The sequence below is a fragment of the Martes martes genome (genome assembly GCF_963455335.1).
Source record: "Martes martes genome assembly, chromosome: 6".
Lineage (NCBI taxonomy): Eukaryota > Metazoa > Chordata > Mammalia > Carnivora > Mustelidae > Martes > Martes martes.
This window is the reverse complement of record NC_137893.1, coordinates 14,356,471-14,384,187: the sequence shown is the minus strand read 5'-3', so window position 1 is coordinate 14,384,187 and position 27,717 is coordinate 14,356,471. Positions and strand designations below refer to the sequence as shown.

The window sequence follows — 27,717 nt, the reverse complement described above, 5'->3', positions numbered from 1 at the left end:
ACTATTTGGCCCTCAAATTTGAAAAGTCATGGAAATTCAAACAGATCTTCTATAGGCTCTACCCATTTACTGAAAAAGATATTAACAAGCGCAGCTTATGAGCAGGTCCCGCAGGAATGCGTGCTTTCTATTTTTAAATTATTCAAGTTCAACTCCCTGCTACCTGCATTCACTTCTCCAACTACAACTTACTTGCTGTGTCCAATATCAGGAATTAGTTGGCCTGGTGTTAATATAGGTATAATTGAGAGCCAGGTTATATTTTTATTCCGGTCACCACAAAACAGGAAAAATAATATTACCATTGGAAGTGTACAAGCTTAATGATAGGTGATTACCCACCTTTACTTTTCTCAGCCCTTCCCATGTCTTAGTCTGGGCACAGTTCATCAGTGCCTCCTCCACTTTCGCCAGCCAGCTCGTTATGTCACTAATAAATTTCTCCACCTGCGCACTCTGAGCAGTGAAATCTTTCAAGGTCCCTTTGGCTTCTTCGGTGATTTCCTTGGCATGCTCCAGTTTCTGCCTTAGGTCTGCTTCTATAAACTAAACATAAAGTAAGATTTCATTAAAATCTATGCAGACCAGAACACTCATTCTGCGGGAACTCTGTTCATGCGCAGCTTACTTGTAAAAAGCACACAAGTCAAACCTGGGATGCTAATTCAACGCTTCTAAGAAGGGAAATCAGTGGGTACAAGTGGTCAAACACTGTAAGTGATGGGAATGTGGGAACGGTAAGGATGACAGTTGACACTGGATGCGAGAGTGGCAGTTCGGACTGGGGATCCAAGGAATACGTACAATACGGTTTTCAAAAGCAGAGTTCAACCTACACAGTTACCACGTTGGTTACCAAAACCCTCCTGCTCTTACTTCTTCCTGGGAAACACGCACACATTTTATCCCCTGATGTAACCACTACTTTGAACAAACACCACTGCAGGATTTTATCATAAAGCAATTTTATTTCTGTCTCCCACTTTCATGTGTTTAGTGAGGCTGTTTCTTCTCTCCTCCCAAATGATTTGTTTTGGGAGGGCTCCTGACTTCTCTGGCCCTGCAGATAACAAAAGGACTTATAAAATCATGATAAATTGCAAAATGGTTTCAATTCCACAATCAAAACATCTAGGCCCATTTAATAATCAAAACTCTGAACTTTAAGTTAAGGCTTTTTTCTTATCCCCAGCTCAGATCTGCTACAAAAAAGAAGCCCGTATGAAGAAAAGAGCCATGTGCCTCTTTGACTTTCTTTACTTTATTTCTATTTCCACACGTCCTAGAGCTTCTGACCCGTAAAAGCCTGGACAAGCAGGAGGTGGGTGAGGGGCTCTGAAATTTTTGATGACTATTATGAGCTGGCATCTGTGCTCCTGCGCCGGGTGACATCTCGCATTCTCTCCTGTCACAGGCCTTAGACTGCGGGGTTTGCTGAGACTCCCCTCGCCGCGGGGGACCTCCCACTGACGTTGCCACCATGCAAGCAGTGCACTCCTGTTTCTCCTTCCACAGCCTGTGGGCAGCTCTGCTTCTCGCTGCTGAGGCCCGTCCCCCCCTCAGAAAGCCTTCCTAGAGAACCTGAGATACCCACACCGATGTCTTCTCCTTGTCTTTCCTCTGATAATTCGCTTCTGGGCCAGGGGCACACTCTGGCATTCACACCAGATGATTCTAAGATGCACGCCCCTCAAAACAATCAATTCTCCTTTTGGCAAAAGCATCCACCGTTGGTCAGCCCGTCTTTCACCCATAAAGTCTCTCAGAGGAGTCAGAGAGGAGACTCCGGGCGCACCAGCTGCAGAGGCTCGTCATTCTCTCCAGATGGTACCACTGAAACTCTTCTCCTGATTTTGAGGTAAGGAACAGGGGCCCCAACACCTCTTCATTGAGTACGCGTGGGGGGCAGGGGGGTGTGAGAGATACAGACAACAGTAGCTCTTTTCCCAAACCCTGCTGCCATCTTCACTCTGCGAGAGGCCACCTGTTGCCCATTCACATCCGTGACACAGGCGACAGGCACAAGCACTCCTTTTTCCTTTCCTGTATGACTAGCAGCCTTTGCTGCTTCTTGCTTCGGGTGAAATTCTAACATTCCGGTATGTGTGTATCATGCACCGACGGTACTAAGTGACAGATGCACAGTCTCAGGTCAGAGAGAGTGTATAACCGTGCAAGATATAGCGGTTAGCAAGAAGCAGTGAGTAAAGGACAAAGGCCCAACAGGAAGAAGGAAAAGGTAGAGAAAATCCACGAGGGCAGCAAGAAATGCATGGGGTAGAGTAAGGCAGCGGACATGTAGCCTGGAGCGTGAGGTGCTGGCTGCCCAAAGCACCCCCCCACACTGGCCACTCCCAGAGCTCCCCCACTGTAGTCCAGGCTTGCTGGTCAGAGCGGGTCTAGCCTGCCTGTCCCGTGTCCCCCGTGGGTCTGTGCCACCCGCGAGTCCTCGAATGAGGTTTGCAATGTGATCTCGCCAAATCCAATCACCGACTAAATGAATTAGAAAAATATCAGTATTCATAAGTGTGGCTTCTGTTCTGGTACACACAGAAAACGGTCTGTGAGGCAAGCTGGATGACACTACTTCCAAAATTTAGTAAGGAAAAGGGGAACTGACCTTATTATAATACTTGTCTTAGAAATATGCTGTTAATACTAGCACAAGGAGTTCTAAAGATGTTAATGTTTCAACCCCTTATATGGTAAGATCCACATGTTTGCTTAAAATTATGATAATAATAATGAGAATATATACATAGGTATTATATATAATATATAACATTTATTTATTTGTTGTTATTATATATCAATTATATTAGAGATTATATTTGAGATGGAGTCTAGTATGTAGTACTTATTACAAACCTGACTGAGTACTTACCTGAAGATCTGGTGGTGTTTCTGGATTTTTAGTTAATTCTTTAAGATCATTAACTTTGCAGTGAAGTTCTTCCAGTCTCAAGGCTTTGTTTTTAACTTCAGACTGCCAAAATAAAAGACAAAGAGAAAAAGCACAACTTGTGCAAACATTGACATATTGCATTTGGCACTTAATAATTCCAAGAGTTAACCCAACTTCAAGCCAGGGTTTAAAAAAAAAAAAAACTCTGATTTTCTGAGGACTCATTATTTATGCATGTGGAAAAATGTCATCATTAACTTTCACTTCAAATATGAGGGAGTATGCGGAACTTTCTTCCCACCCTCCTTTATTAAGCTCCTGGAAAAAATTAAACACTAACTAAAAAAGTCTTGAGTCAGTGGGGATTTTCAGTAACCATCATTTATTCATTAGCATTAATATCACTGGCTACCATGGCAGCATTACACTTCTGAGGAATCATTTCAAAGCAAATACACATTAGGAATGCCTCATTACTGTAGATTATATGTAATACATCAGAAATGTTTCAAATAAAAATTTAAAATATTTTTATTGTAAATAAAAACCTTTAATTTTTTTTTTTGGCTATTGATTGATTTCACCAACACTAACACAAAACAAAGAAAAGTAGAACAAAGAATCATTACTGAACAAATTAGATGCTTGTAAACTTCATTATTTATTTGGGGCCACAAAGCACCACTTGATAAAGTATCCCTCTCAACTTAAATACGGCATTTTGGTTCTTGGTGGACACTAACAAACCTCCTGTTTGTTTCATTCCAGAAAGTGATTTACTTACCCAGTGAGACGTGATGAACTAAATGCCTGGCCCCCTGGCTTCCTCCAGGAGCGGGCTGAACAACTGAAGCATCACACCTACACATGTACACACTTTATTTTTGAGTTGCAGCAGCAATGCACCGTCAGGCCCTGGGCCGAATCTGGTCCGCTCCTGTTATTGGTTGCTGCACCACACAGGTGGTTGGTACCATAAAGAAACCCACCTCCACATGAGTGACTGAACCTGGATGTGAATGTGGGGTTGATGCCCCCTGGCTTTCTGGATCCCAAAGATCAGCAGTAGGTGGGTAGTGCGTGCCGATTAAACAACCAGCTCTCCAAAAAAAAAAAAAAAAAAAAAAAGACCCTGCCTTGCAGCATTGACCAGCATTCTGAGCTACACATGATATCACAGCCCACAGGGTGGGAAGCACTGCTGTGCAGCAGGGCCTTTGCATCCCCACCGTGCAGACAGAGTGGATACTTACAACTCAAGAGCCTAGATAATAGCTGTATGTAGAGTAGAAATTAAAAGTGGTAAGTTTTAAGTATTTATTAGCTTGATTTTTAATATCATTTAATTGCGAGTTAATTTTCAATAATGGCTATGTTTAACACTGGCTTGCAAATGTCATTAAAATTGAGTAATTTACTTTTGAGAGCTCGTACGAGCCCTATTTGAGCTATAAGGTTAATTTAACATCAAAGAGAACTTAAGAGACTGTAGTATCCCTCTCCTGATTGCATTTTCAGTCTGGCTAATTTCCTCAACTTCTGTTTGCCCTTAGAAATAGGTGTTTGGGGGCGCCTGGGTGGCTCAGTGGATTAAGCTGCTGCCTTCGGCTCAGGTCATGATCTCAGGGTCCTGGGATCGAGCCCCGCATCGGGCTCTCTGCTCAGCAGGGAGTCTGCTTCCCCCTCTATCTCTGCCTGACTCTCTGCCTACTTGTGGTCTCTCTCTTTGTCAAATATATAAATAAATAAAATCTTTAAAAAAAAAAAAAAGAAATAGGTGTTTGATTTAAAAATCTCTAGAAAGTTTTTTGGATCAAAGATAGATAATGTAGGCATAGAATTGATTCCCCTACATTTTTTCAGACTGCAGTCGTCACATATCTGTCTTGTTCCATTTGAGTGCTGGGCACAGTCCTGAGCACCCAGGCATGCAATGGTGACTAATCTGTGCCCTCGTGGAGAGCAGTGATTATATGCTTTATGAAACAAGTTATCTCTTGTCACCGTTTCCTCTTATCCACTTCATTTTTCATCCCAGCCCAACTACGGCTGCACATTTTACATACATACTGTAAATGTAAATAAAGTAAATGCCACAAGTACAGGGACTTTATCTGTTTTACTGTTTATTCTCAGGGTCTACCACAGTGCCTGACGTACTTTAGGTGCTTATTAAGAATCTGATGAGTGAATAAATAAATGAATGCAAGAAACGGAAATAAAAAGTTTAAAATAAACTGATGACTAGAACTTTAAAAGGCCAGTTTCTGGGGAAACCTGTCACACTCTGGTCTCCAGTTTTCTCCCATTTCCGAAGAGGAAGTGGAAGAACCTAGCACCTACGGTTAAGTGTTCGGCACATGGTAAGTACTCAGTAAACATCTTGTTTGAATGAAAAAACAAAACAAAACAAAACTCCTCTAAATATTACTAAATGACAAACACCTTCAACTTGGTTTTACAGTAGGAAGGCATAATAGTCTTCGCTGAATGGAAAGTGGGAAGAATACAGATCTTATGGGCTTTGACTTTTCTACTAATATTTTAAGTACAGAGCCCCAACTAAGAAGTGATGAAAATGGGGGGAATAAATCTTAACCATTGCCTATTCAACTCTCAAGTAAATAGCCAAAGATAGCTAAGACGTCGGTAGCATTCATATGTGTCCCTGAAGAAAGAACTTTAACAAAAAGGACACAATTTTCTCATATTCTGGTTAATGGGCTCACCAGCTCACAAAAGTAGATGTAGTCAGTTTACCTCAAATTCCTTAAGGACTTCTTCTGCTCTGACGCTGTTATTCAGGTGGTTGATGCTTTCGGCCAACTGTGGAACGGAACTATTGGACCATCCATCGATTTCCTCTTTACTTGAAAGTACATCGGCCCAAATGGTCAGGCTTACCCTCAGCCTGTCCATGTTCTCCTCAATTTTCTCTGACATCTGGGATGGAAAACAGAAGCCACACCATCATTCATCTGAGGCTTTAAGGTGCTTCTTTCCCCACCAAAGTACTGACAATGTTGATGCTGCCTTAATCAAAAAATTATATTCTCACTGAAAAACAAAGTTTTGCAAAAATTATTGTAAGGGAATTAGTGCATGTGACTCAAACAAATGCTAACCATTACTAAATTGTTTCTGTCATTGGGAGAATTGACCAAATTTCTAAGACATTTGATTTTCATTTGTAAATTGGGAAATTAAGAGCAGGTCTATTGGTTTCAACTCTAACATACTCTTAGGTTGAGTTGTATAGGATAGACACCCACCAAGGGCAGTATTGGGCTTATTTTTAAAAGTAACACAATAAGTACTTTTATTTGTAAGGCTGAGACATAAAAATGGACATTAATTAGACGTGAACATATTTATAGAATAAATACATAGGATATTAACCAACTTTGTAGGTTTAAAGTAAAGCATGAGTATTTAATAGTCTTCTTCCTGTAATAAGAATGTTCTTTTAAAAGTGGAAGCAGGTAAGGTTTTCTGCAGTCCCCAAATTATCTGATTACAGTACATAATTATCGATGTTTAACTTTAGTAATTCAGCTTATGTAACGTAACCTCCAGTAATACAGTGCAGGTTAACAGGAGGGCAACAGAATCACTGGATTTTTGAGCTGGATGCTACATAAAATATGTATGGCTTGAGACGTGGAGCTCCAGAGAGATCAAGTGACTTGTTCTTCTGTCCCATAGCTGGAAAATGACAGAGCAAGAACTAAAACCCAAGGATGTAAACTACAAGTCTCAAGTTTTTCAATGCAAAGCTATAGTCTTATAGCCCCAAATTATTACACATTATAGTTTCATATTCTGTGGGATACTTATAAATTATTCTTCAATTTTTATCCATAATCCTAGAGTTTTGAGAAAAAATATTTAGAGTTATAAATTTGTTGTAATTGAAGCTACCAAGTGAAATTCTAGAAAATCTGCCACTAAGTTTTTGTTTTGTTTTGCTTTGTTTTGTTTTAAGAGGTAGGGGAGGAAGGCGTGGGGAAGAGAGAGTCTTAACCAGGCTCTACCATGTCCAGCGCAGAGCCCAACCCAGCCTTGATCACAGGACTCTGAGATCATGACCTGAGCAGAAATCAAGAGTCTGATGCTTAACTGACTGAGCCACCCAGGCGCCCTGGAAAATCTGCCACAAAATTTTAAGAAAATAAAGCAAACAACTTTTTTTTTTTTTATTAATTCTAAACTTTACGTGAATACTGTTTTTCTTCAAAATATAATTTCGCACATTAGCATTAAAAGTTAAAAATGAGGGGCACCTTGGTGGCTCAGTCGGTTAAGCGTCTTCCTTCAGTTAAGTGTCTGCCTTCGGCTCAGGTCATGATCCCAGAGTCCTGGGATCAAGCCCCTGCAGTCAGGCTCCCTGCTCAGCAGGGAGTCTGCTTCTCCCTCTCCCCCTGCTTGTGCTGGTTCTCTCTCTCAAATAAATAAAATCTTTAAAAAAACATTTCAAAAAGCTAAAAATGGAATTCACATCCTTAAATAATCCTTTACCCAAAAATAGTGACTGGCAAATGTGAATATTTAAACTGTTCATACAATTCAGGTGATTATCTTACATCCAGCCATCTGTCCACAGTGCTCTCCATGTCTGTTTTCACCAAGATGAAATCACTACTGTGAATTTTTTTCAGCTCAGATAACAACTGTTTTCCTTTGCTGGTAAAATTATCCAATTCTTTCTGTTTATTACACATTTCATTCTTGACGGTTTCATGCTGTGGACATAAATGTTTCCTTAATTAATAAAATAATCAGTGATAAGTCAGTCATTCAAAACCATTTGCCTCTAAGAAATTTAATTCATGGTTGACCTTATGCAGAAACCAGTGATATTAATGAACTATACATTTTTTTTGGATTGCTAGAATCCTAGGATATCAGTATTCCTAAAAAAAAAAAAAATCATTATATGTGAAAATCAGGTCTACTAAATAGTCTACTAAAATAAATACATTTTGAATTATTACCTTGGATAAAGCCCATCTAAGATCCTCCTGATCTTTTATAGTATTTCTGGTTGCAATCACATTGCTGGCATTTTCTAGGACTTTAGATACAGCCGACTTCAAGTTCTGATATTCCCTCATTAAGTCAATAAGTCCACAGCACTGACCCTGGCTATAGTAATTAAAGAAAAGGTATCATTTATTATCATGTATGAAAGGTAAGTGTTCCCTATGACTGGACCTGATATGTAACTATGTAAATTTATTCTTAGATGGATTAAGAGGAAGCCATATTTCTACCTACTGAGATGAAGAGTGCAGTCAAGTCAACTTAACTCTAACGTCCAAATTGCTCTCCAAGAGAAAAAGATGCACACAGCCATTAAAACAAAATCTGTGACCTCAGTGACAAGAAAAAAATATATGTTCTTGACAACTAAAACTTATGTAGATGCCAACAAATTTTTGCTTTTCAATTTTTTCACTATTTAATTACATCATAATGGTGTATATTAAGGGGAAGCAAAACAAACAAACCAAACCAACAAACAAAAAACCACTGCTCAATAAGTAAAATACATATGAGGATTTTTTTTCCCATTTCAATGACACAAATTTTCATTGAATATGAATCCCCTGAAAACTGTCAAACAAAGAAGATGGTTTCTGTTTATAAGCATAAAATGCCCGTGGGCACAAGCAATTCCACACATAAGAATTTTTCCAAAGAAAAAGATGTGCACAAGATTTATGTAAAATTATACTCTTTATACCAATATTTGTAATAGGAGAAAAAAATAGAAATAGCCCAAATGTTAAAAAAAATAGGCTAATAATTGAATAAACTCTGATACCTTCTTATAACTGAATACTGTATAATCTCTAACAAATCACGGTTTAGGAGAATGTTCAATAACGTGGGATAAAATTTTACAACATGGTTAAATTTTTAGAAGCTTACATTAATAATCTACAGTATGCCATAAAAACTATGTACACATGATAAATTGAACATGAATGTTTATAGATGCTTCTCTTTATAGTCATCCAAACTGTAAAGAGCTTGAATATCTATCAGCTGGTAAATGAATAAACTGTGGTATGCCTATTAAATGGAATACAATTTGACTATAAAAAAGGACCTTATTAACACACATAACAATGTCTATTGTGTTGAGTAAAAGAAGTTGTTTACCCAAGTGCAGTAAAAACTTATGTATACACAGAAAACTGAACATGAATATTTATAGATGCTTTATTTGCCAGGGACTGGGAGTGGGGGAGGGGCTGACTACAATGAGATGATTTTTTTCAGGAGGTGGAATGATTATATGAGATTTGATAGTTGTAACAGTTACTCACACAAGGTGTGTGTACTCATTAACTAGATGTGCATTAAACTGATACAGTTTAAAGGCATACACTAAACAGGATGAATTTTACTATATGCAAATCATATCTTAATTACAAATAAGTACAACAAAACAAAAAAAGAAACTCAAAAGTTTTAAGTCTCATTGGTAGCACCATATAACTGTTGACAGCTCCTGCTTTCACACGGTGAATTTCACCTGTCATTGCCATCTCAACAACTTCTGCAACAAAATTCTGCATGACTAACTCTCTAATGGTACTAAAGAGACACAGATACAGAAAGTGGCAAAAGGTATTCAGATCTTGATCACACCAGTGCAAATCTACAGACAACAGCCCAGTGCCACAAGATAGAAAGTTGAAAAAAAAATCGAGATTTTTTTTTTTTACTTACTTTTCATGAATTAGTTTTTTGGTATCATCCCAGGTAACCTCTAAGCGGTTTACCTCCCTATCGACTTCAGATGCAAAGGCTACATCTTTCTGGGCAATTTGTTTAGCTTTGTCTTTCAGCCAACATAGTTCATGCTCATGAGAATTCAATTCATCTTCTAACTGATTAAAGACTCTCAATCTGTGAATTAAAACGTTATTTTATTATTAATTTACCAAAGGTAAGAACTAATATTTCTTCTCCATAAAGCATGCCTATAGGTATCTAGAAAAGCTTTCAACACAACAATTGAATTAATGTATAGCAACTGTGAAAGACACTTTAAAAATTAACTTTTCAGAACTACAGACTATCCCTTGGGAAAATTTAAAGTCATTTTAACCATTCATCTTCAACTTTCCATTAAGTTTGTATTCTTTTTCTATTTTGATTTCAGGTTATAAGACTTTTTTTTTTTTAAGATTTTATTTATTTATTTGACAGACACAAGTAGGCAGAGAGGCAGGCAGAGAGAGAGGAGGAAGCAGGCTCCCCACCAAGCAGAGAGCCCGATGTGGGGCTCGATCCCAGGACTCTGGGATCATGACCTAAGCCGAAGGCAGAGGCTTTAACCCACTGAGCCACCCAGGCGCCCCAGTTATAAGACTTTTAAGACTAGGGCTGAGCTTGTAGGCAAAGCAGGTAAGTATTTATTAAAAGGTCTTTAGTGTCCCAAAGTTCAATTCATGTAAAATAATAATATTTAAAGGTATAGCTCTTTCATTTAAAATAAAAATAATTGGAACGCCTGGGTGGCTCTGTTGGTTAAGCAGCTGCCTTCGGCTCAGGTCATGATCCCAGGGTCCTGGAATCAAGTCCCGCATTGGGTTCCTTGCTCCGGAGAGAGTCTGCTTCTCTTTCTGCTTCTGCCTGCCACTATGCCTGCTTGTGTGCTTGCTCGCTCTCTCTCTCTCTCTCTCTCTCTCTGACAAATAAATAAATAAATAAATAAAATCTTTAAAATTAAAAAAAAATAAAAATGACTATTTTTTTTGTCCCTAATATACTAATATTTGAGTACTCATAAAAAGTGGTCCCATAGAGGCTGCCATGGACTCATGCATTCTTGCCTTTGGGTATACAGTGCTGTAGGGTTTATAAAGTGATTACCCATGCATGATTTCATTTAATTCCAAAACAAAGTGGTTAGGAGCATACATTAGCATTATCTGCACCTTATAAGAAGAAAGGTGATTTGTCCAAAGGCACACAGTGAAGCATAAGTATGGGGGGCTTTAATAAATCCATCAACTGAATGCAACATTTTCCATCACCTCTGCGTGGCTTTGGTGAGATCAGTGTTAGGTGTGTGGATGTGGCTCTTGAGCCCAACCTGAGCCTTCTCCAGCAATTCTAGGGTCTCCTGCCTGCTTGGCTGATGCGGGCCAGCAAAGCCGTTTGCTCCTTTGCCGTGTTTGGCTCCGCCTTTTGTCTTTACTCTGGAGGCCATCTTTCCTCCTCAAATCTTACTCCTTTTTGTTAGTTTACTGTTAAGCTAGTCGGCCGAGTGCTCACAAGGCACGAAACCTCAAGAGCCATTATGATCTGACTGTAAGCCTTTGCTAAGTTCTTGATTCCAATTGAAAGGAGGCAAATGGCAATGGTCTTGCATGTCAAAAAAATCCTTCTCAATTGTGGACACTTTGGTATGACAGCATTTCAGCTGCTTCTTTGCCCCCTGAAAAAATGGAAGACAAACATCCCTGAGAACACAAATGGGGAGGAAGTTCTATTAAGGAGGAAAAACAAGATTGGGAAGAAGGCTATAGTATTAGAGGAAAAAAAATCACTTCCAAATGTACTGCAGGAAAATACCCATGACCTCTTAGGTTCTCTATAAACGCACTGACAAAACCCCAACTTTGCTTAAACCCACTCGTCTGCCTTTTCCACACCTCTGAGCAAACAGCTAAAGGCAGCTGCTGAAAACAACTCTGGCCAGCTGACTGACTCCACTTCAAGTGAAGGAATGGGAATCTCAAATGGCAGCTTTATCACCTTATCAAACTCCAGGGATATCATTTCCATTTCCTGTCTGCAAAAGAACCATTTTATGCCATTTTCTCTCTGCCAATATCCTGTCATTCACTCTCATCTGAGGAGACTACTCGGTCTTTCTGAGGGTCTGGCAGCCACCAGGAAGGAATTAGTTCCCTCCTATTTTCACCAACAGGACTATGAAGCTACTTGGATCACCCCCTCTCGCCTCTGCCTTCATTCGTACTACAGACGACGAGGCCCTTCTCCTAACAGCGAAACATTGCTTAAACATAGATAATATGCTCTCTATTGTCTGTTATAGATAAGATCTCAGCATGGCTTATATAGATAAAGCCCTTGGGAAAATCCTTCAGGAAACCAAAGGAATATTAGTACTTCTTTTTTTTTTTAAGATTTTATTTATTTATTTGACAGACAGACATCACAAGTAGGCAGAGAGAGAGAGAGAGGAGGAAGCAGGCTCCCCGCTGAGCAGAGAGCCCGATGCAGGGCTCGATCCCAGGACCCTGGGATCATGACCTGAGCTGAAGGCAGACACTTAACCCACTGAGCCACCCAGGCGCCCCATATTAGTACTTCTTAAGTGTCTAGTTAGTCCTTAATTTTATCCTCAAAATATTAAAAGAAGTTGCTAAACATGACACCATAAAAGCATTGCCGTTAACTCTAGAACAAATAAAAAGTCGACGGAACAACGGGTTCCAGTCGTCTCCTTTTACCTCTGCTGAAGAGCCTGGCGGGTAAGCTCCTTCAGTCTCTCTTTGTCTGTCCTCTCTTCAATGTCCTCGATGCTTCTCAGCAACTCCTCTTTCTGATCTTCGAACGCTTTTTTCAGTGCTGCCAGGGCATCTGCCTCGCTCTGCTTCATTCCCAGAAGGTTCTGGATTTGCTCTAATTCAGAACAGAGGTGATCAGCCGTCGTCCGGCAGGAAGTCCTTTGCTCAGAATTTCCGCTTTTCAGATGGTACTGAGCTTTGGCCAGAACGCTGTCAAGGCTGATGGCTGCGGATTCCAACGTTTTAGCGTCTTGAATCGCGTGATTTAAGTCCTTTTCTAATAAATCAGTCTGTTTCCTATTCATACTGTCGGTTGCATCCACCGTGTGTCTCAGCCGGTGGAGAACCCCCGACAGCGAGGCGTGGCTCTGCAGGAATTCCGCCAACTGGGACAGGGCAAGCTGCCGCCTCTCTACGACCTGGCTGGCCTCCTCGAACAGCTGGAAGCAGTCCTCTGCCTTGCCCTGGAGGAGGGGGAGGTTCTCGGCTCGACCCAGAGCACCCAGCTTGACAAGGTGATCCCGTAGACTGTGCAGTTCTCCCTTTTTGCTCTCGACTTCTGCTGTGTGGTCCTGGAAGGGAAGAGCGGGTCACTGAGTCCTCGGATACACCGTGGCTAAGGACACAGACACACTCACAATCTGTCATGTCGAGATCCATTTTCAGTGCAATGGATGCTGTAGGCTTTAAAGGTCATCGGTGGTGAATCTTTTTTAAGAAACGGTCTTAAGGTTTCCTGTTTTCTCATCTATATATTTCACATAAAACATAACTCTGATTTGGAGCTAATTCATTGCATGGAAGAGAATGTCTTCATGAATAGAAATTGTAGAAGGAAATCTTATATAAATACATACATATATATGTATAATTTGGAAGATTTAAAATATATATATATACATAGTTAAAGTTTATTATTCTAGTATAAGTAATATCATACCTAAATACTATATTATATATAATAGTATTATATATATATCAACAAAATATTATCTCTATCTCTATCCATCTATCTATATATCTCATCAAAAAGCAAATCACAGGCCCCAAATGGAGTCACTTATGGTAGGTCATGTCACCAAACTGGTCCTTCATACCTAACCCAAATGCGGTTTCAGAATCATCCAGAAATACAGCGTTAGCTTGTCAGTCAGGAATTTTCTGGTCAGTACTGATAAGGTAATCTGTCACAGGGGCCCTCTCCTCTCCCCACCCCCAAGATAAGACCCCCTATTCTTACCCCCTATTCTTACCCCCAAGGGAAAGTGGCCTTGCCTAAAATGATCCTTTCTTTTCTTTTGCTAATAACTTCCTTGCCCCACTCTCCTTTAATGAAAACTTTCCATTTTGTACAACCCCCTGAGCTCCTTTCTATTTGCTAGATAAGATACTGCCTGATTCACAAATCACTTAATAAAGCCAATTAAATCTTCAAATTTACTCAGTAAATTTTTGTTTTTTAACAATAATGTATATATATAAATATATATACATATATTACAACAATACTATATATTATATTATCTATCTATATAAAAGATACTGAAGTTTGGAAGATTTTAAATATATATGCAATAATGTTAATTTTAACAGCTTGTAGGGAAGGAGCCTAGGAATAAATGGGCATCAGCCTCTCTTCAGAGGCAGTGGGTGAGGCAGATGAAAACAGGTTTTAGCTGCTTCCTGTAAAGAAACAAAAATGAACTCATCGAGACTGTTGTGTGGGCAATTTGACTTGCTCACAATAAATCATGTTCGAAATCTCTTAGAGCATTGCTAACAATCTCAGCATGCTTCCCATTAAAGAGAAATTATCACCCCACTTAATCTTGAACACAAGGGCCTTAATATGCCCCTTAGTTTGACCATTAAACTTTAGAAAGAAGCTTTGAGCATTTACTTCAGAAAATTTACAATTCATTCTCTGCCCTTTTGAGACACAAATCTTTTTAAAAGCTTCTGTACAGTTACAACCCAAGAATAAGTTTATAAAGGACCGGGGAGTCATCCTTTTGAAACCAACACACTGAGTTAACAAATGCTTGACCGATTTACCCTAAGAAAACTCTGGTTGACCTCATTTATGAGCTTGTTTTGTAGACATTCAGCGAGTACTGATAAGCTAAGATGAGAGCAAGCCGGGAAGAACCCTTGCAGTCGTGCAGAAAGGACCAAAAGTGAATGAGAGTGACCCTGTGATGACACCCCCCATGAGCTCCCCCACCTCATCATGCTTACGCTGCCATTTAATGAAAGTGTGTCCCATGACAAGACACAAACTACTTGAGATCATAAAGATACGAGAAAGTACTATTCCTTTTGGTAAAACCAATCAGCAAACCCAGGGCAGAGTGAGCACTCTATAAATATTAAATGTTTTATCATTAAATATTGTCTTAAGTTTATTATGTAGCTTATCTCCAACTATCCCAACACTTGATTTAAATGTTATTTTTTTAATGCCAGGATAGATACTATGCATGATCTACAAATAAGGAAGATAAATCATGAATTTTAAATAACTTCTGAGCTAAACAGTAATTTAGTAAAATTGCATCATTAAAGCATTGGAATTCCCTATTAGTTTTCAGCATTGGAACAAAACGAACCAAGAAGCTTAAAAACAAACAGTCTCATCACTTTACCCTAGAAATCACTTACTCCATTTTGAAAAAATAGTGTCTTAACGTGGTTGTCTAGTTCATGTGAAATGGTTTTATCGGCTTAATTGATCTGTGTAACACACTGCTAGGACCCATATGTCCCATTATTAAAACATCTGCATACGAATGCAAGGTTAAACTAGTGCAGAATGGTTGGGTTAAAAAAATGCTTTTCTTTAGAATTCAAGAGCTCTTTTATGAATAAATTCTTCTTTTGATCTTAAAGTATGCCCTTTACCTTGTGCCGAGTAAATGCTGCTTGATGGTCCGTTATGCTTATCTCTGAAGTAGTTTGTAATTCACTGAGAAACAGCTTAATCCAGACAGAAAAGGAAAGCAGCAGTTCATCAAATTGCTGGTGCTCAGAAACTGCGGACTGAAGAAAAGTAATCCTACGGAGAGAAAGATGTTAAAGTGAGAATGTCCCACAAGTTAACAGAAAAAGTTCATGATACGTTCGTTGTTGCAATAACCTTAACTGAAGGCAAAAACATGTTGTCATGCATGGGCACACCGAGATTTTTGATGTCTTCTACTTCTCAAACCCTTTATTCTCAGTTTCCCACATCTCACTTAGCATTACCACCGTCCCCAAGGTGGTCCTCTGAGCCGTCCTTCATGCCCCTGGTTCTTTACCACCACGTCTAATCTGTATATACCAGCCCCCAACACACACACAGTAGAGTCTGTGCTCTCCTCCCCATTTCCACAAGCCTGGGTTTAAGTTGCTTCATCTCTTGCCTGGCCTCCTCAGTGGCCTCCTTCCTGCCATTGTCTCCATAGTCCCCTCTCTAGTGGACTACTAGAGACTAGTGGAGACCATTGTGTCTCCACAGTTCACTCTCTAGGTAACAGCCAAGAATGGCTTTAATGTACTCAGAACATTGTCTGCCAAGCCTAACACGGAGGCAACTTGTTGCACACGGGAAGGCAAACTCCAAAAGTCCTTATTTGTGGCCAGTGAGGGACCCCACATAATCCACTGCTCTGACCTCATATGACACAGCCCTGTTCCACACCGCCACTGCCTCAGTGGAGAATACTGTGGGAGGCAAAATTTTAATTACCATTTTTCTCCAGTATACAAACATTTTGGGCCAAAATAATATGAACATGAGCAACCCTACTCTCTTCAATATTTTTCAATTAGTTTGATCATTTTCCCTAATGGTGAGACAAAAACTGGCAACTGAGGTTCATCAGAAATGCTGATTTTTGAGCACTTGAGGGTTTTTAAAAAAATTTTAATTCCAGTATGGTTAACATACAGTGTTATGTTAGTTTCAGGTGTACAGTACAGCAATTCAACAACTCTGTACCTTATCCGATGCTCAGCACAGTAAGTGCATCTTAATCCTTTTCGTCTATTTCACCCCTCCCCCTACTCACCCCGCCTCGGTTAGGAGTCTGTTTTTTAGTTTGTCTCTTTTTATTTTGCTCGTTTGTTTTGCTTCTTAAATTCCACATATGAGTGAAATCATGTGGTATTTGTCTTTCTCTGACTTATTTTGCTTAGCATGATACTCTCTAGATTCAATCGTGTTGTTCCCAATGACAGGAGTTCATTCTTTTTTTTTATGGCTGAGTAATATTCCACCGTGTGCATATGTGTGTGTGTGTGTGTGTGTACACCCCACCTCTTCTTTATCCGTTCATCTATTGATGGACATTTGGGCTGCTCTCATAGCTTGGCTATTGTAAATAATGCTGCAATGAACATAGGGGCAACATATCCTTTCAAATTAACGTTTTCTCATTCTTTGAGTAAATACCCAGTAGTGGAATTGTTAGATCATATGATAATTCTATTCTTAACTTCTTGAGGAACCTGCTTACTGTTATCCACATTGTCTGCACCAGTTTGCGTTCCCACCAACAGTGTAAGAGGCTTCCCCTTTCTCTGCATCCAGGCCAACACCTGTTTTCCCCTGTGTCGTTGATTTTAGCTGTTCTGAGAGGTGTGAGACGACATCTCATTGTGGTTTTGATTTGCGTTTCCCTGATGATGAGTGGTGTTGAGCATATTTTCATATGTCTGTTAGCCGTGTTCTTTGGAGAAATGTCTGTTCATGTCATTTGCCCATTTTTCAATTGGATTATTTGTTTTTTGGGTGATGGATAGAAGTTTTTTTGGGTAGAAGTTCTTTATATATTTTGAATACTAACTCCTTTTTTTAATTGAATACTGACGCTTTATTGGATATGTCATTTGCAAATATCTTCTCCCATTCAGTGGGTTGCCTTTTAGATCTGTTGCTTGTTTCTTTTGCTGGAGCACATTTATTTATTTATTTATTTACTTTTATTGTGTTATGTTAGTCACCATAAAATACATCATTTTTGATGTATCCTTTTTGATGCATCGTTTTGATGCAGTGTTCCAAGATTCATTGTTTATATACAACACCCAGTGCTCCATGCAATACGTACCCTCCTTAATACCCGCCACAAATAACAAAGTAATTTCTTTCCTCTCCATACTTTTCTGAATAGCTCAGTTAGGTAAAAGCAAAAAAACTCTGCTTTCTTAATTTATATGCTTACCATTAAAAAAAATGAACGATATAAAATTTAATTTTTTTTTTAAAACCCAACCTTTTGTTAATTATCTGTGGCAAATCTCTCCATCTCTCATCCAACTGCTCCAAGTGTACTTTCATCATTTTCACATCATCTTTGGAGGCCACTGAGAATAGTGATTCCTTCAGTTGCAAAAGGCTGCTATAGATCGAGGCCCGGGATACAACTTCATTTTGCAGTGCCTAAGAAAAACAGAATACATTCCAGATCTCATCCCAGCATGATTGACTAGGAAGGACCATGTGACACAGGTGTTGCTGTCCAAAGACTTTGCATTCTTGCAACACAGAGGTCATTGGGACCAGGCTTAAAAGAGAGTTTTTATTACTTGATTTAGAATGGCTCTGCTTAACCTTGAATGAAACATTTAAAATACTACTGAAACTTGAATTAGTGTTCCAGAATCTGAGTTCTATTAATGTAGGCAACTTTGGAAGCTATAGAATTTCTTTCAAGATGAACAAACTGTGTAGGTAAAGAGAATCAAAGAAAAGCTATTGCTAAAGAGAAACAGTGCATATCTAACAATAATAGAGATGCAATTCTGGGTACCAGAAATGTGGTCTCCTTCTTTATTTAGAGACTATATTAGGCCAAACTGGAGAACTTAAGGGCTCTCCATTTTGCTTTCATGCAACAGAATGACTTATTTTTAATCGGGCAATGAACTGTAAGGTGCTGTGAGCGCTGCATAAAATTTTCAGTTCCTATCTAATAAGATATAAAAGATACACACACATAGACAGCTAACAGCGTAACATGGTATCAAATGGGATGATAGTGCAGCATGGCGCATCGTAGGTGCTTGTCAGGGTGCTTTGTCCCCCTTCTTAATGAGGCCACAGGTGTGATACAAGCAGAGCTGCTGAAGGTTTCTGAAGGGTCACACAGCCTATGGATGGCAGGAAGAGCTCCAAGACAGAACCGGGACTTAAGCCAAGCAGGACAAAACACACAAAGTCAGAATATGGAGATGAACAAGGAATGTTCAGAACACAGTGGGAGGCAGCTTGGTGGACACTGGGCCCGGATGTAGATGTCACAGAGGCTTCAGCCTCCTCCGCGTTCCCTAACCTGTAGAGCACCTACTCTCTGTGTAGATGTGTGTAGGAATAGTTTTACATGGCCAGATATCTTTGTGTCATTTTTCAGAAAAGGAGCTGTGACTTCCCCTCTTAGAACACTTCACAGTATATTTATAAAAAGATAAGAACTTTCTTTGGAAAGTAGCTGGGTGGCTCAGTTGTTAAGCATCTGCCTTCGGCTCGGGTCATGATCCCGGGGTCCTGGGATCGAGTCCCGCATCGGGCTCCCTGGTCTGCGGGGAGTCTGCTTCTCCCTCTCCCACTCCCCCTGCTTGTGTTCCCTCTCTGGCTGTGTCTCCTCTCTGTCAAATAAATAAGTAATATTAAAAAAAAGACAAGAACTTTTTTCCTCAGTGTGGACTAAGGATGGATTTTTATCCTCAGGGCAGGAAACAGTCACTGGGGGTTTCTGAGGAGCAACTTTTGGGGAGATTACTGCAGAACATCAGTGTGCAATGAACTAGAAAGTCGTTGAGAAGCAAGAGTGTGGGAAAGCCTCAAAGTCAAAGAAGGAGGAAATTTGAACTTGAACTTGCCTGTATTGACTGAAGTTCACTCTCCACCTTGACTCTGTCTGCAGAAATGTCCATTTCTGGGGAACTGGCTATTTCTTCACACCGCTCTAACCAGGTTAAAAAGGTTGATAATTCTTTCTCCAGCCTAAAGAAAGCAGAGAGAGATGAGAGACAAATGTATCAAAATTATTATGCCAGAAAATGAAACCCTTCCAAAGTTGGAGGTCCAACACTGACCATTGCAAATAATACAGTGTTGGTTCTTATTCCTAGATATGAAGGTAAAAAGAACATTCCCTTCACATTCATATGTATTTGTTACCTGTGTTTATATCTATGTCATATGAAAGGTACGCATACATCCTCTCCACTTTAGGGATCTTCACCTTCTGACACAGACCAAGATCTTCTCATATTAGACACGTGAAGTTGATGTGTTTTACATCTGGGATAATTATTTCCCAACAGCTGGTCCAGAATTTGCTACTTAAGAGTGCCAGTTGAAATCCATACTGCCAACTCGGGAAGGAAGGCTGCTCACCTCTGCCAGTGGGCCAGCAGGGTCTCCAGCGCTGTCTGCCTCTCCTTGGCCCGAGTCCGCGTCTCCTCATACCTCTGCTGCAGGGCCGCTGCCTCCTGGACAGAGGAACCTCTGTTAGCCACCTTCTGGGCGCTGGATGAGGTAGTGGCCACCACACTGCTCAGGGCCTCCAGGGCTTGGCAGAGATCCTAACGGGAGGCCAAGAAAGCACAACATCGAGAAACAAGGCCGACGGTTTTTCTGAGACCCATTATCACTAAAAATTTTCCCTCAGCCCGTGATCTTCCGCGAGACATAGTCAAAGTGAGGAGAGTTACTTTATGAATACGGAAATCAAAAACGAAATGGAAAGGCTCTTCCCCAAATAAGAATTTACTGCTGTATATCTGAATAATTTCAAATTGCCCTTCATGATTCAGATAATTTGTGAAAATTATTATTTCTTCTATGCCAAATATGTCTTTTAAAAAACCTCTGTTTAATTTACAAGAGCTATATGTAATATGCCGTAACCTCTATAAAAAAATGTATGGGGGGGTGCCTGGGTGGCTCAGTGGGTTAAAGCCTCTGCCTTCGGCTCAGGTCGTAATCTCAGGGTCCTGAGATCGAGTCCTGCATCGGGCTCTCTGCCTGCTTCCTCCTCTTTCTCTCTCTCTGCCTGCCTCTCTGCCTACTTGTGATCTCTCTCTGTCGAATAAATAAATAAAATCTTAAAAATAAATAAATATATAATATATATATGTATGTGTGTGTGTGTGTGTGTGTGTATATATATATATATATATAAATAAAGGGAGCATTATGGCTGGCATAGCTGCTATCAGGAATCAGTGATAATCATATCATCCTGTCTAAGGATGTGGCAGGTTCTATGTTACGTCCATTTCATATAGTAACTCATTTAATCTTCATAAGAATCTTAACAGTTATGTTCTTTCATTATTCTCATTTTAGAGATCAGACAACCAAGGCAGAGAAAAATAACTTGCTTTACAAAATCTAAACACTAGAAAAAATAGAATCGTATCCTCTCTGGTACTCAATTATTAACTTAGTAAACTATTTTTTTTTAAAGATTTTATTTATTTATTTAACACAGAGAGAGAGAGAGAGAGAGATCACAAGTAGGCAGAGAGGCAGGCAGAGAGAGAGGAGGAAGCAGGCTCCCCGCGGAGCAGAGAGCCTGATGCGGGGCTCGATCCCAGGACCCTGGGATCATGACCTGAGCCGAAGGCAGAGGCCTTAACCCACTGAGTCACCCAGGTGCCCCTTAACTTAGTAAACTGTTAAAATAATTCCATGAAATTCAGTTTTCCCACTTTTCCTCATGTTTTGGGTATTTAAAAAAAAATTACCTAAGTAGCACAAAAACACATTTTTTAGAAGATTTTATTTATTTATTTAAGACAGAGGGAGAGAGAGGAAGAGAAAGAGCACAAGCGGGGGGAGCAGATGGAGAGGGAGAAGTAGACTCCCCACTGCCCACTGACCAGGGAGCCCAATGCAGGTCTCGATCCCAGGACCCTGAGATCATGACCTGAGCCAAAGGCAGAAGCTTAACCGAATGAGCCACACAGGCCCCCCCACCCCCCATTCTTGTTGTAAGTATTCAAACCTATAAATTCCACTCCCCTTTCCAGATGTGCTTTTGTCAACCCTTTGCTTTCTATCACTGCAGCCCCTTCCCTCGGCACACGTGCACATAGATAGGGGTAACAGATATGTTTTTTTTAAATTAACACATTTCTTCTTGGTTTTTCTCTGCTCCTGATTCTCCCTCTTTGCTTCTTTCCCTAAATTACACCAAAGGCATCTGTTGCTCTGCAAACACCCATCAATAATCACTAGTTCAGGCAGCAGACCAAAAAAGGTAGCCATTGGTAAAAGGTTAGTGAGGACATATTCTTTGCACATCTGACTGTTGTGGGTTAAAAATCTAAAATCCGCCATTGTGCATGTATGTTTTTATGCACATTTAATTTTTTATAATGCTCACAACAAGTAACAGAATTTACTAAAGCTAAAATCAGAAAAAAATCATATCTTAAGTATGAGAAAGAAATGCTATAAATGAATATTCCTTTAATATGCATTTTTAATAAAAACTTATTTGTAAACTTACACTTCTTTTTTTTTTTTAAGATTTTATTTAATTTGACAGACAGAGATCACAGGTAGGCAGAGAGGCAGGCAGAGAGAGAGGAAGGGAAACAGGCTCGCTGCTGAGCAGAGAGCCCGATGTGGGACTCGATACCAGGACCCTGGGATCATGACCTGAGCTGAAGGCAGAGGCTTTAACCCACTGAGCCACCCAGGCGCCCTACACTTCTTGTGTTCTGCGAACATGTTTGATATATGTCATTCCTCAAGTAACATAAAAATCCTTTCAACTTTAGCCATCATAAAAACATTTACTATGTTTTCAAGCAGGAATTATCAAATTGCTCTTACCATATGTTCTTGGAGGACTTTGTATGTTTCTGTGGCTGAAGAACATATTTTAAGTGGATCAGCAAGTTTATCTTCAAATTCAGACACAGACTTCTGGATCTAAAACATCAGTGAAATATAAAGATAATGGTGGGCAAAATGTACATCGAGGCAGAAAAAAGTTACCAAGGAAGCAGCATGCTTATCTCTTTTGATAACTTCCAATAAAATTATTAAAATACACGTATTTTTTAAAAAGTCTAAAATCAGTGTGTCCTATTATTTGAAAGGAATAGATAAGCCTTAATGCCTATCTGAACACAATGGATAATGGCATTTTTATATTCCCTCAAAAAAGGTATCACATGAATAATTAAAAGCTTAGTCATCATTGACAGCTGGGTAAATGATTAGCAAATTGTGTCTTCCCTTAGTTTACTATTTCTGGATGACTTACTGCATTTCATTATAAATGCAATAGGAAATAACATCTTTCGCACGCATGGACCCATTCTTACCTTTCTAAGATTCTCTTCAAACTTTTGCTGCTGAGATAAATGTCCCAGGATTGTTCCTTCCAAACACTGTGCATGCTCCCGGAGCTCCTCCCAGTACCTTCTTATTTGTGTCAGCTTCGCTTTGATTCGAGCAGATTCTCCAGTGGTGACAAACTGAGCAAAAGACTGAGCTGCTTCTTCTAGGTCTGTAATGCTGCTGATCTTGCTTTCTATTTCCTGAATTATGACCTAATAGTTAAAACAAGAAAAATGACAATATAGGCTGAGTAAGCTTGTCTTTCTGAAATAATAGATTCTCCGCACAGAGAGAAAATCAGGAGAGGGCTTCTTAGCGGACATTTCAACACACTTGGACCATTAGAGACCAGCTAGGAACAAACACAGTTAAGTTTCCTGACCTCATTTGGGGAGGAGAGATATGCAGATAATGTTGGAAAATATGAAGTGATGGTGGTCGTGTTCTGTGCATAAAGAATCAGAAAAAGACCTTACCCCTGTTGCAGAGAAGTAAACAGGGAGATGTCCCTGTGTTTCACATTCTTCATTTTTGTATTTCATGTTTTACCAAACAAGAAGTATCTCTAAAGGTAAAGAGAATTCCTTGCTTATCCTCCGAGTCATACCTTGTACTAGCTGATCTGGGAAGCAGTGTGTTCCAATAACTCATAGAAATGCTAATGTTGACATTCGTTTAATTTTCCTCAAATGTAGCTGAGTATTTCATATTTACCAAACTAAAAGCTTGTCTGATTCCACTCCTGCAAAACCAGTCTTTTCAAATGTATTGTCTTTATGCCAGTCGTTTCCAAATCTGGAATACGTTAGGATCACCTGGCCCCCATCCTTAGGGAGTCAGGCTCAGCAAGTCTAAGGTGAGGCCAAGATTTTGCATTTCTAAAAAATACCCAGGCGATGCTAATCCTGCGGATGCTGTTTTGAACCACTGCTTCCTCATTAGCTGTGGGCTCACAGTGAAGAAACTACACAGTATCATTTCCGTTTGGAGCAGGATGACACTTTATGTATCAGCCAACACATGAGAAGTACTGAAAGACACCAAGGATGTGTGTGGGCGCAAGGAGGCATGTCTGTCATAAACACAGAGGCTTATTCATGCATAAGAGAAAAAATGATTTCTCTGAGAAAAAGAACCAAATCTTCTAATCCAATAAAGCCAAAAATTCAGACAAGTCTCAGTTGCCCTACGGAAAAAAAAAATGTGACTTATGTCTACATGAGACAACATAGTCAAAAATAAATTCTGTCCAGATGAGATGATCAGGAATAATTAGATTAGTGCCAGGTGCTTATTACTTTATTTTTATTTTTCATAGGCAGGACTACCATGGTATAGATAACAGATATTTGTTATTTGAACATGAATACAACTTTTCTTTTTTTTTTCAAGATGGTATTTTTTTTTTAGAAAAATTACTCATAAATTCAACAAATATATATTTGGTGTCTCCTATGTGCCAAAATTGTTCTAGGTGTTTGCACTAGCTCAGTGAAGCAATCTAAAATAAGACAAAATCTCTTAGTTTTTAGAGTAATTAATACATGTTACCAACAAATTCATAGATATATACTATGTAATCATATTGTTGGATTCTAATCCAAAAAGGGAAGATGGAAGAGGTACCCAGTATATGTTCTTATCATTTGTAAATTATCAATTAAGAATAAGAAAACCGGTCAATTTGGAATAGCATGCAATGAAGAATTAAAAGTGGGCTTATAGAAAAATGTCTTCATGACAAGGCAAATGCTTCATTCATTTTAATCCAAAGGTTGTTTTAAAGTGAAACACCATGACAATTGTTACCTTATTTCTAATGTTTCCTATAGTGTGGTCTTCTGAGTGGAAACAGAATATGAATTATTTGCCTAAATTTCACAGCACCAGTGTATTCCACACTATCTTTGCTTATTTCTAGCAAATACTTTTTTTCCTACTACTCATATTCATTTAGTACATTTTAGATGTTTTCAAAATACTATATTGGAATATTAAAATGTATTTCTAGTCTACTGGCATGGAAATCTGTAACTGAATGTTTATATATTTAAAAATAAAATGTGTAATCATTTTGTTTCCTAAAGAGTAAAGAGGCGATGACAGTTGATCACTGATATATTTCAGAAGTCCTGGAATTGAATTAAGGTTTAAATAATAAGATGAATTATAGCAAGAATAAACACATTAAAAAGTGTATGCTAAAATCTTTTGGAAGAAGATTTTTGGTAATGTCATTGAAAGGTGCTACTCTTTGTTTACTTAGGATGTAGTGAAATGATCAAATGACAACTTTTAAAAACAGCTTTAGAGATTAAACATATTTCATGAATATTCCTTAGTGGGTTGACATCTATTTTGCCTAGTACACCACACAAGACATAAGCAGACTCCATATATACCAAATTCCATGTAACCTTGATTGCCAAAGATGCATGATAAACCAGGATAATCTGCCCAGCAATGTAATCGTAGCTAAGTGACATAGCACCCTTCCACTGTGAACATGGACTTGTTCTGAGCAATAATGTGAACTACCTGGTATTTATTTTACTGTTTTTAACTGCATGAAATGGAAGAGGGTTTTCCCATTCCAAAAAAAAAATAATAATAATAATAAGATAGGAAAGTGGCTGCATTTTGAAAGTGTGTTGCGTAAAAACTATAAAAGAAAGAATTCATTTCTTTCAGTCCATTTTTTCTTAAACTATTTGAATGAAGTGAACAATGACAGTCTACGCATGTGGTCATGTTGGAGCTGGGATAGCAAAAGTATCAGAGCATCTCAGGCTGTGCCCAGATGCAGTCTGTGCGTTTGAGCAGTGGAGTCTGAGGTCTTCACCTAAAGGAAGTTAATTGCTCCCCCCTGTGGTTTGTGAGGGTAAATGCCACTAATACTGGAGCCACACATTTGCATGACACTTACAAAGTACAGCTGCAGGTGATGAATCCATTTCGTGTGGTATAGATGAATCAACAGAACACTCCAATGGGGTTAATTCAGAATCAAGGAAAAGAATAATGTAACCATAAAAACATTTTAATGATATTGCACACAATACTGACTTTGAATGCATAAGTCAGAAAATATTAATACATAATTCCAACTATAAAGTGTTGCCCAGTATCAATCAAGACCTCTCAGCTTAACATTTTGTGTGAATTGAATTTTAATAGAGTCACATAGCAGTGAAAGATTTATCGTGGGGCCAACTAGCACTTGATGAAATTAAGAAAGGAGTTCTTAAAAGCTAGACATGGATTATAAATGTAACGTGTGAGCAGGTCACCTTGATCTGGTGGATTTGCATGTCCATGGCAGATGACGAAGTTTCCAAGGCATTGAGTTCTTTTTCTTTCTCAGTTATCCAGACGGACAGGGTCTCAAAATTATTGCCAAAATGATCCCACTTGTTTTTCACCATTTCCATGGTTTTAATACTAAAATTAACCAAATTAAGTAAATAAAATGCAGCACTTTAATAGAAAACAACAATACATTTTCCTTTAAATCACCAGATGAAAAGATAGCGAAGGCATTTGTGATGATGTCAAAGTTGAAACTACTGGAACAGGAAAAAATGCACATTTGATCTGAGTATTTAGTCCTCAAGTCTTCCTCTCTATCTCCTCTGAGAATGAGCATTTAACGAGGTAGTATCTACACTATGTTATGAATGGAACTGTGCTTCGAAAAAAATATAGCTGGGTCCAAAGGGGTTTGAATCCAGGTATAGTCTAGGTAAACTCTGCACGTGGCCCAGTAGTTGCCAGGACTTTTAATAAGGCTGCCTACAAAGATTCCGGTGCACGGAGACTTTTAGCAGTCCGGCTTTTGTGGACAAGGTCCTTTTGCTCTCTGAGCAGAGATACTGCAGGGATGCTCTAGACTCAAAGATCTTTATAAAACGTACCTTTACGAGTCAAGACAGAGCTTGTACTCTGAATCCCATGCTGCCTTACAGGAACTGTTTCTGTCATTAGAGCTAAGCCTGCAATTTATGATCTATAACAATTTCAGCTGTTCTCGCATGTTGGTCCAGTCTTGATTCCAAAAGACTCTATATACAGTCTTGTACATGAGCACCCTAACTGCTTTTAGAAAATCTGGGCTTTATTTGTTATAAATCTAGTGAACAAAATTTCAGCTATAGATGTCCACTTTGTGTTAGCTATGTGTATATAACCAGGTGATTATGGCTTTCAGTTAGAAAAAGACTAAGAAACTAGTAGTATTTCATTGAACTGATACATCCTTGGGTTAAAAAAAAAAATGAAACAATTTCCCTGTTTACCAAAAGGCACTTGAAGACATCAAGAAGAATGCAATGGCATCAGTGAATATTAAATTAAATAATACTGCAGTCTCAAATGTATACCCTGGATGTGCCTAATGCTCCTATCAATACAGGTAATACAAGCTAAATTATATTGCAAGTTTTCAAATGAAATAGATTCAAATGGATATTTCTAATAAAAGTACTTCTTTTCTAATAAACTCTGAGTTTCATTATTTCCAGAACTTGATGGACAATATTTTATATAAAGTTCACAAAGTTTTGAGTCATAATTTCCTTTAAATTATTTAACAAATTTTAAAGTTTAGGCAAAGGTACAATGTTAATTTCAAGGTGTTATTAGTATTAAAAACAAATTTTACAGTTTAAAAATCTACCTTAGAAATCACTTTCTATATCTTAAGAATAATACGTATTGGTGATTTGCCAGTAAAGAACCTTTAATAAAAATGTGTGGCCATATTATGTTGAGGAACATTGGCCATATCTTCATATATTTATCCCCTACAATTCTTTCGTGTGTTCATTTTGCACATAATAGCATACCACAGGCTAAACTATTTTTTCTTTCTTTTTCAATAAACAAATACTAGATGTTAAAAAGTAAAA

The 27,717-nt window shown here is 38.9% G+C and overlaps 1 protein-coding gene across 1 annotated transcript in view; it reads right to left on the bottom strand.

The window, feature by feature from the left end:
• The window catches only part of SYNE1 (spectrin repeat containing nuclear envelope protein 1), a gene marked incomplete at its 5' end in the record, with an annotated part of 469,383 nt that overhangs the window by 253,462 nt on the left and 188,204 nt on the right, over window positions 1-27,717 (bottom strand). The window contains 14 exons of the mRNA XM_080806008.1: window positions 343-546; window positions 2,885-2,986; window positions 5,666-5,848; window positions 7,489-7,647; window positions 7,900-8,050; window positions 9,647-9,826; window positions 12,406-13,034; window positions 15,364-15,517; window positions 17,721-17,887; window positions 19,327-19,450; window positions 19,847-20,034; window positions 22,298-22,396; window positions 22,795-23,022; window positions 26,101-26,251. Coding sequence (XP_080662134.1) covers window positions 343-546; window positions 2,885-2,986; window positions 5,666-5,848; window positions 7,489-7,647; window positions 7,900-8,050; window positions 9,647-9,826; window positions 12,406-13,034; window positions 15,364-15,517; window positions 17,721-17,887; window positions 19,327-19,450; window positions 19,847-20,034; window positions 22,298-22,396; window positions 22,795-23,022; window positions 26,101-26,251 — 2,719 coding nt within the window. The remainder of the gene's footprint in view (window positions 1-342; window positions 547-2,884; window positions 2,987-5,665; window positions 5,849-7,488; window positions 7,648-7,899; window positions 8,051-9,646; window positions 9,827-12,405; window positions 13,035-15,363; window positions 15,518-17,720; window positions 17,888-19,326; window positions 19,451-19,846; window positions 20,035-22,297; window positions 22,397-22,794; window positions 23,023-26,100; window positions 26,252-27,717) is intronic.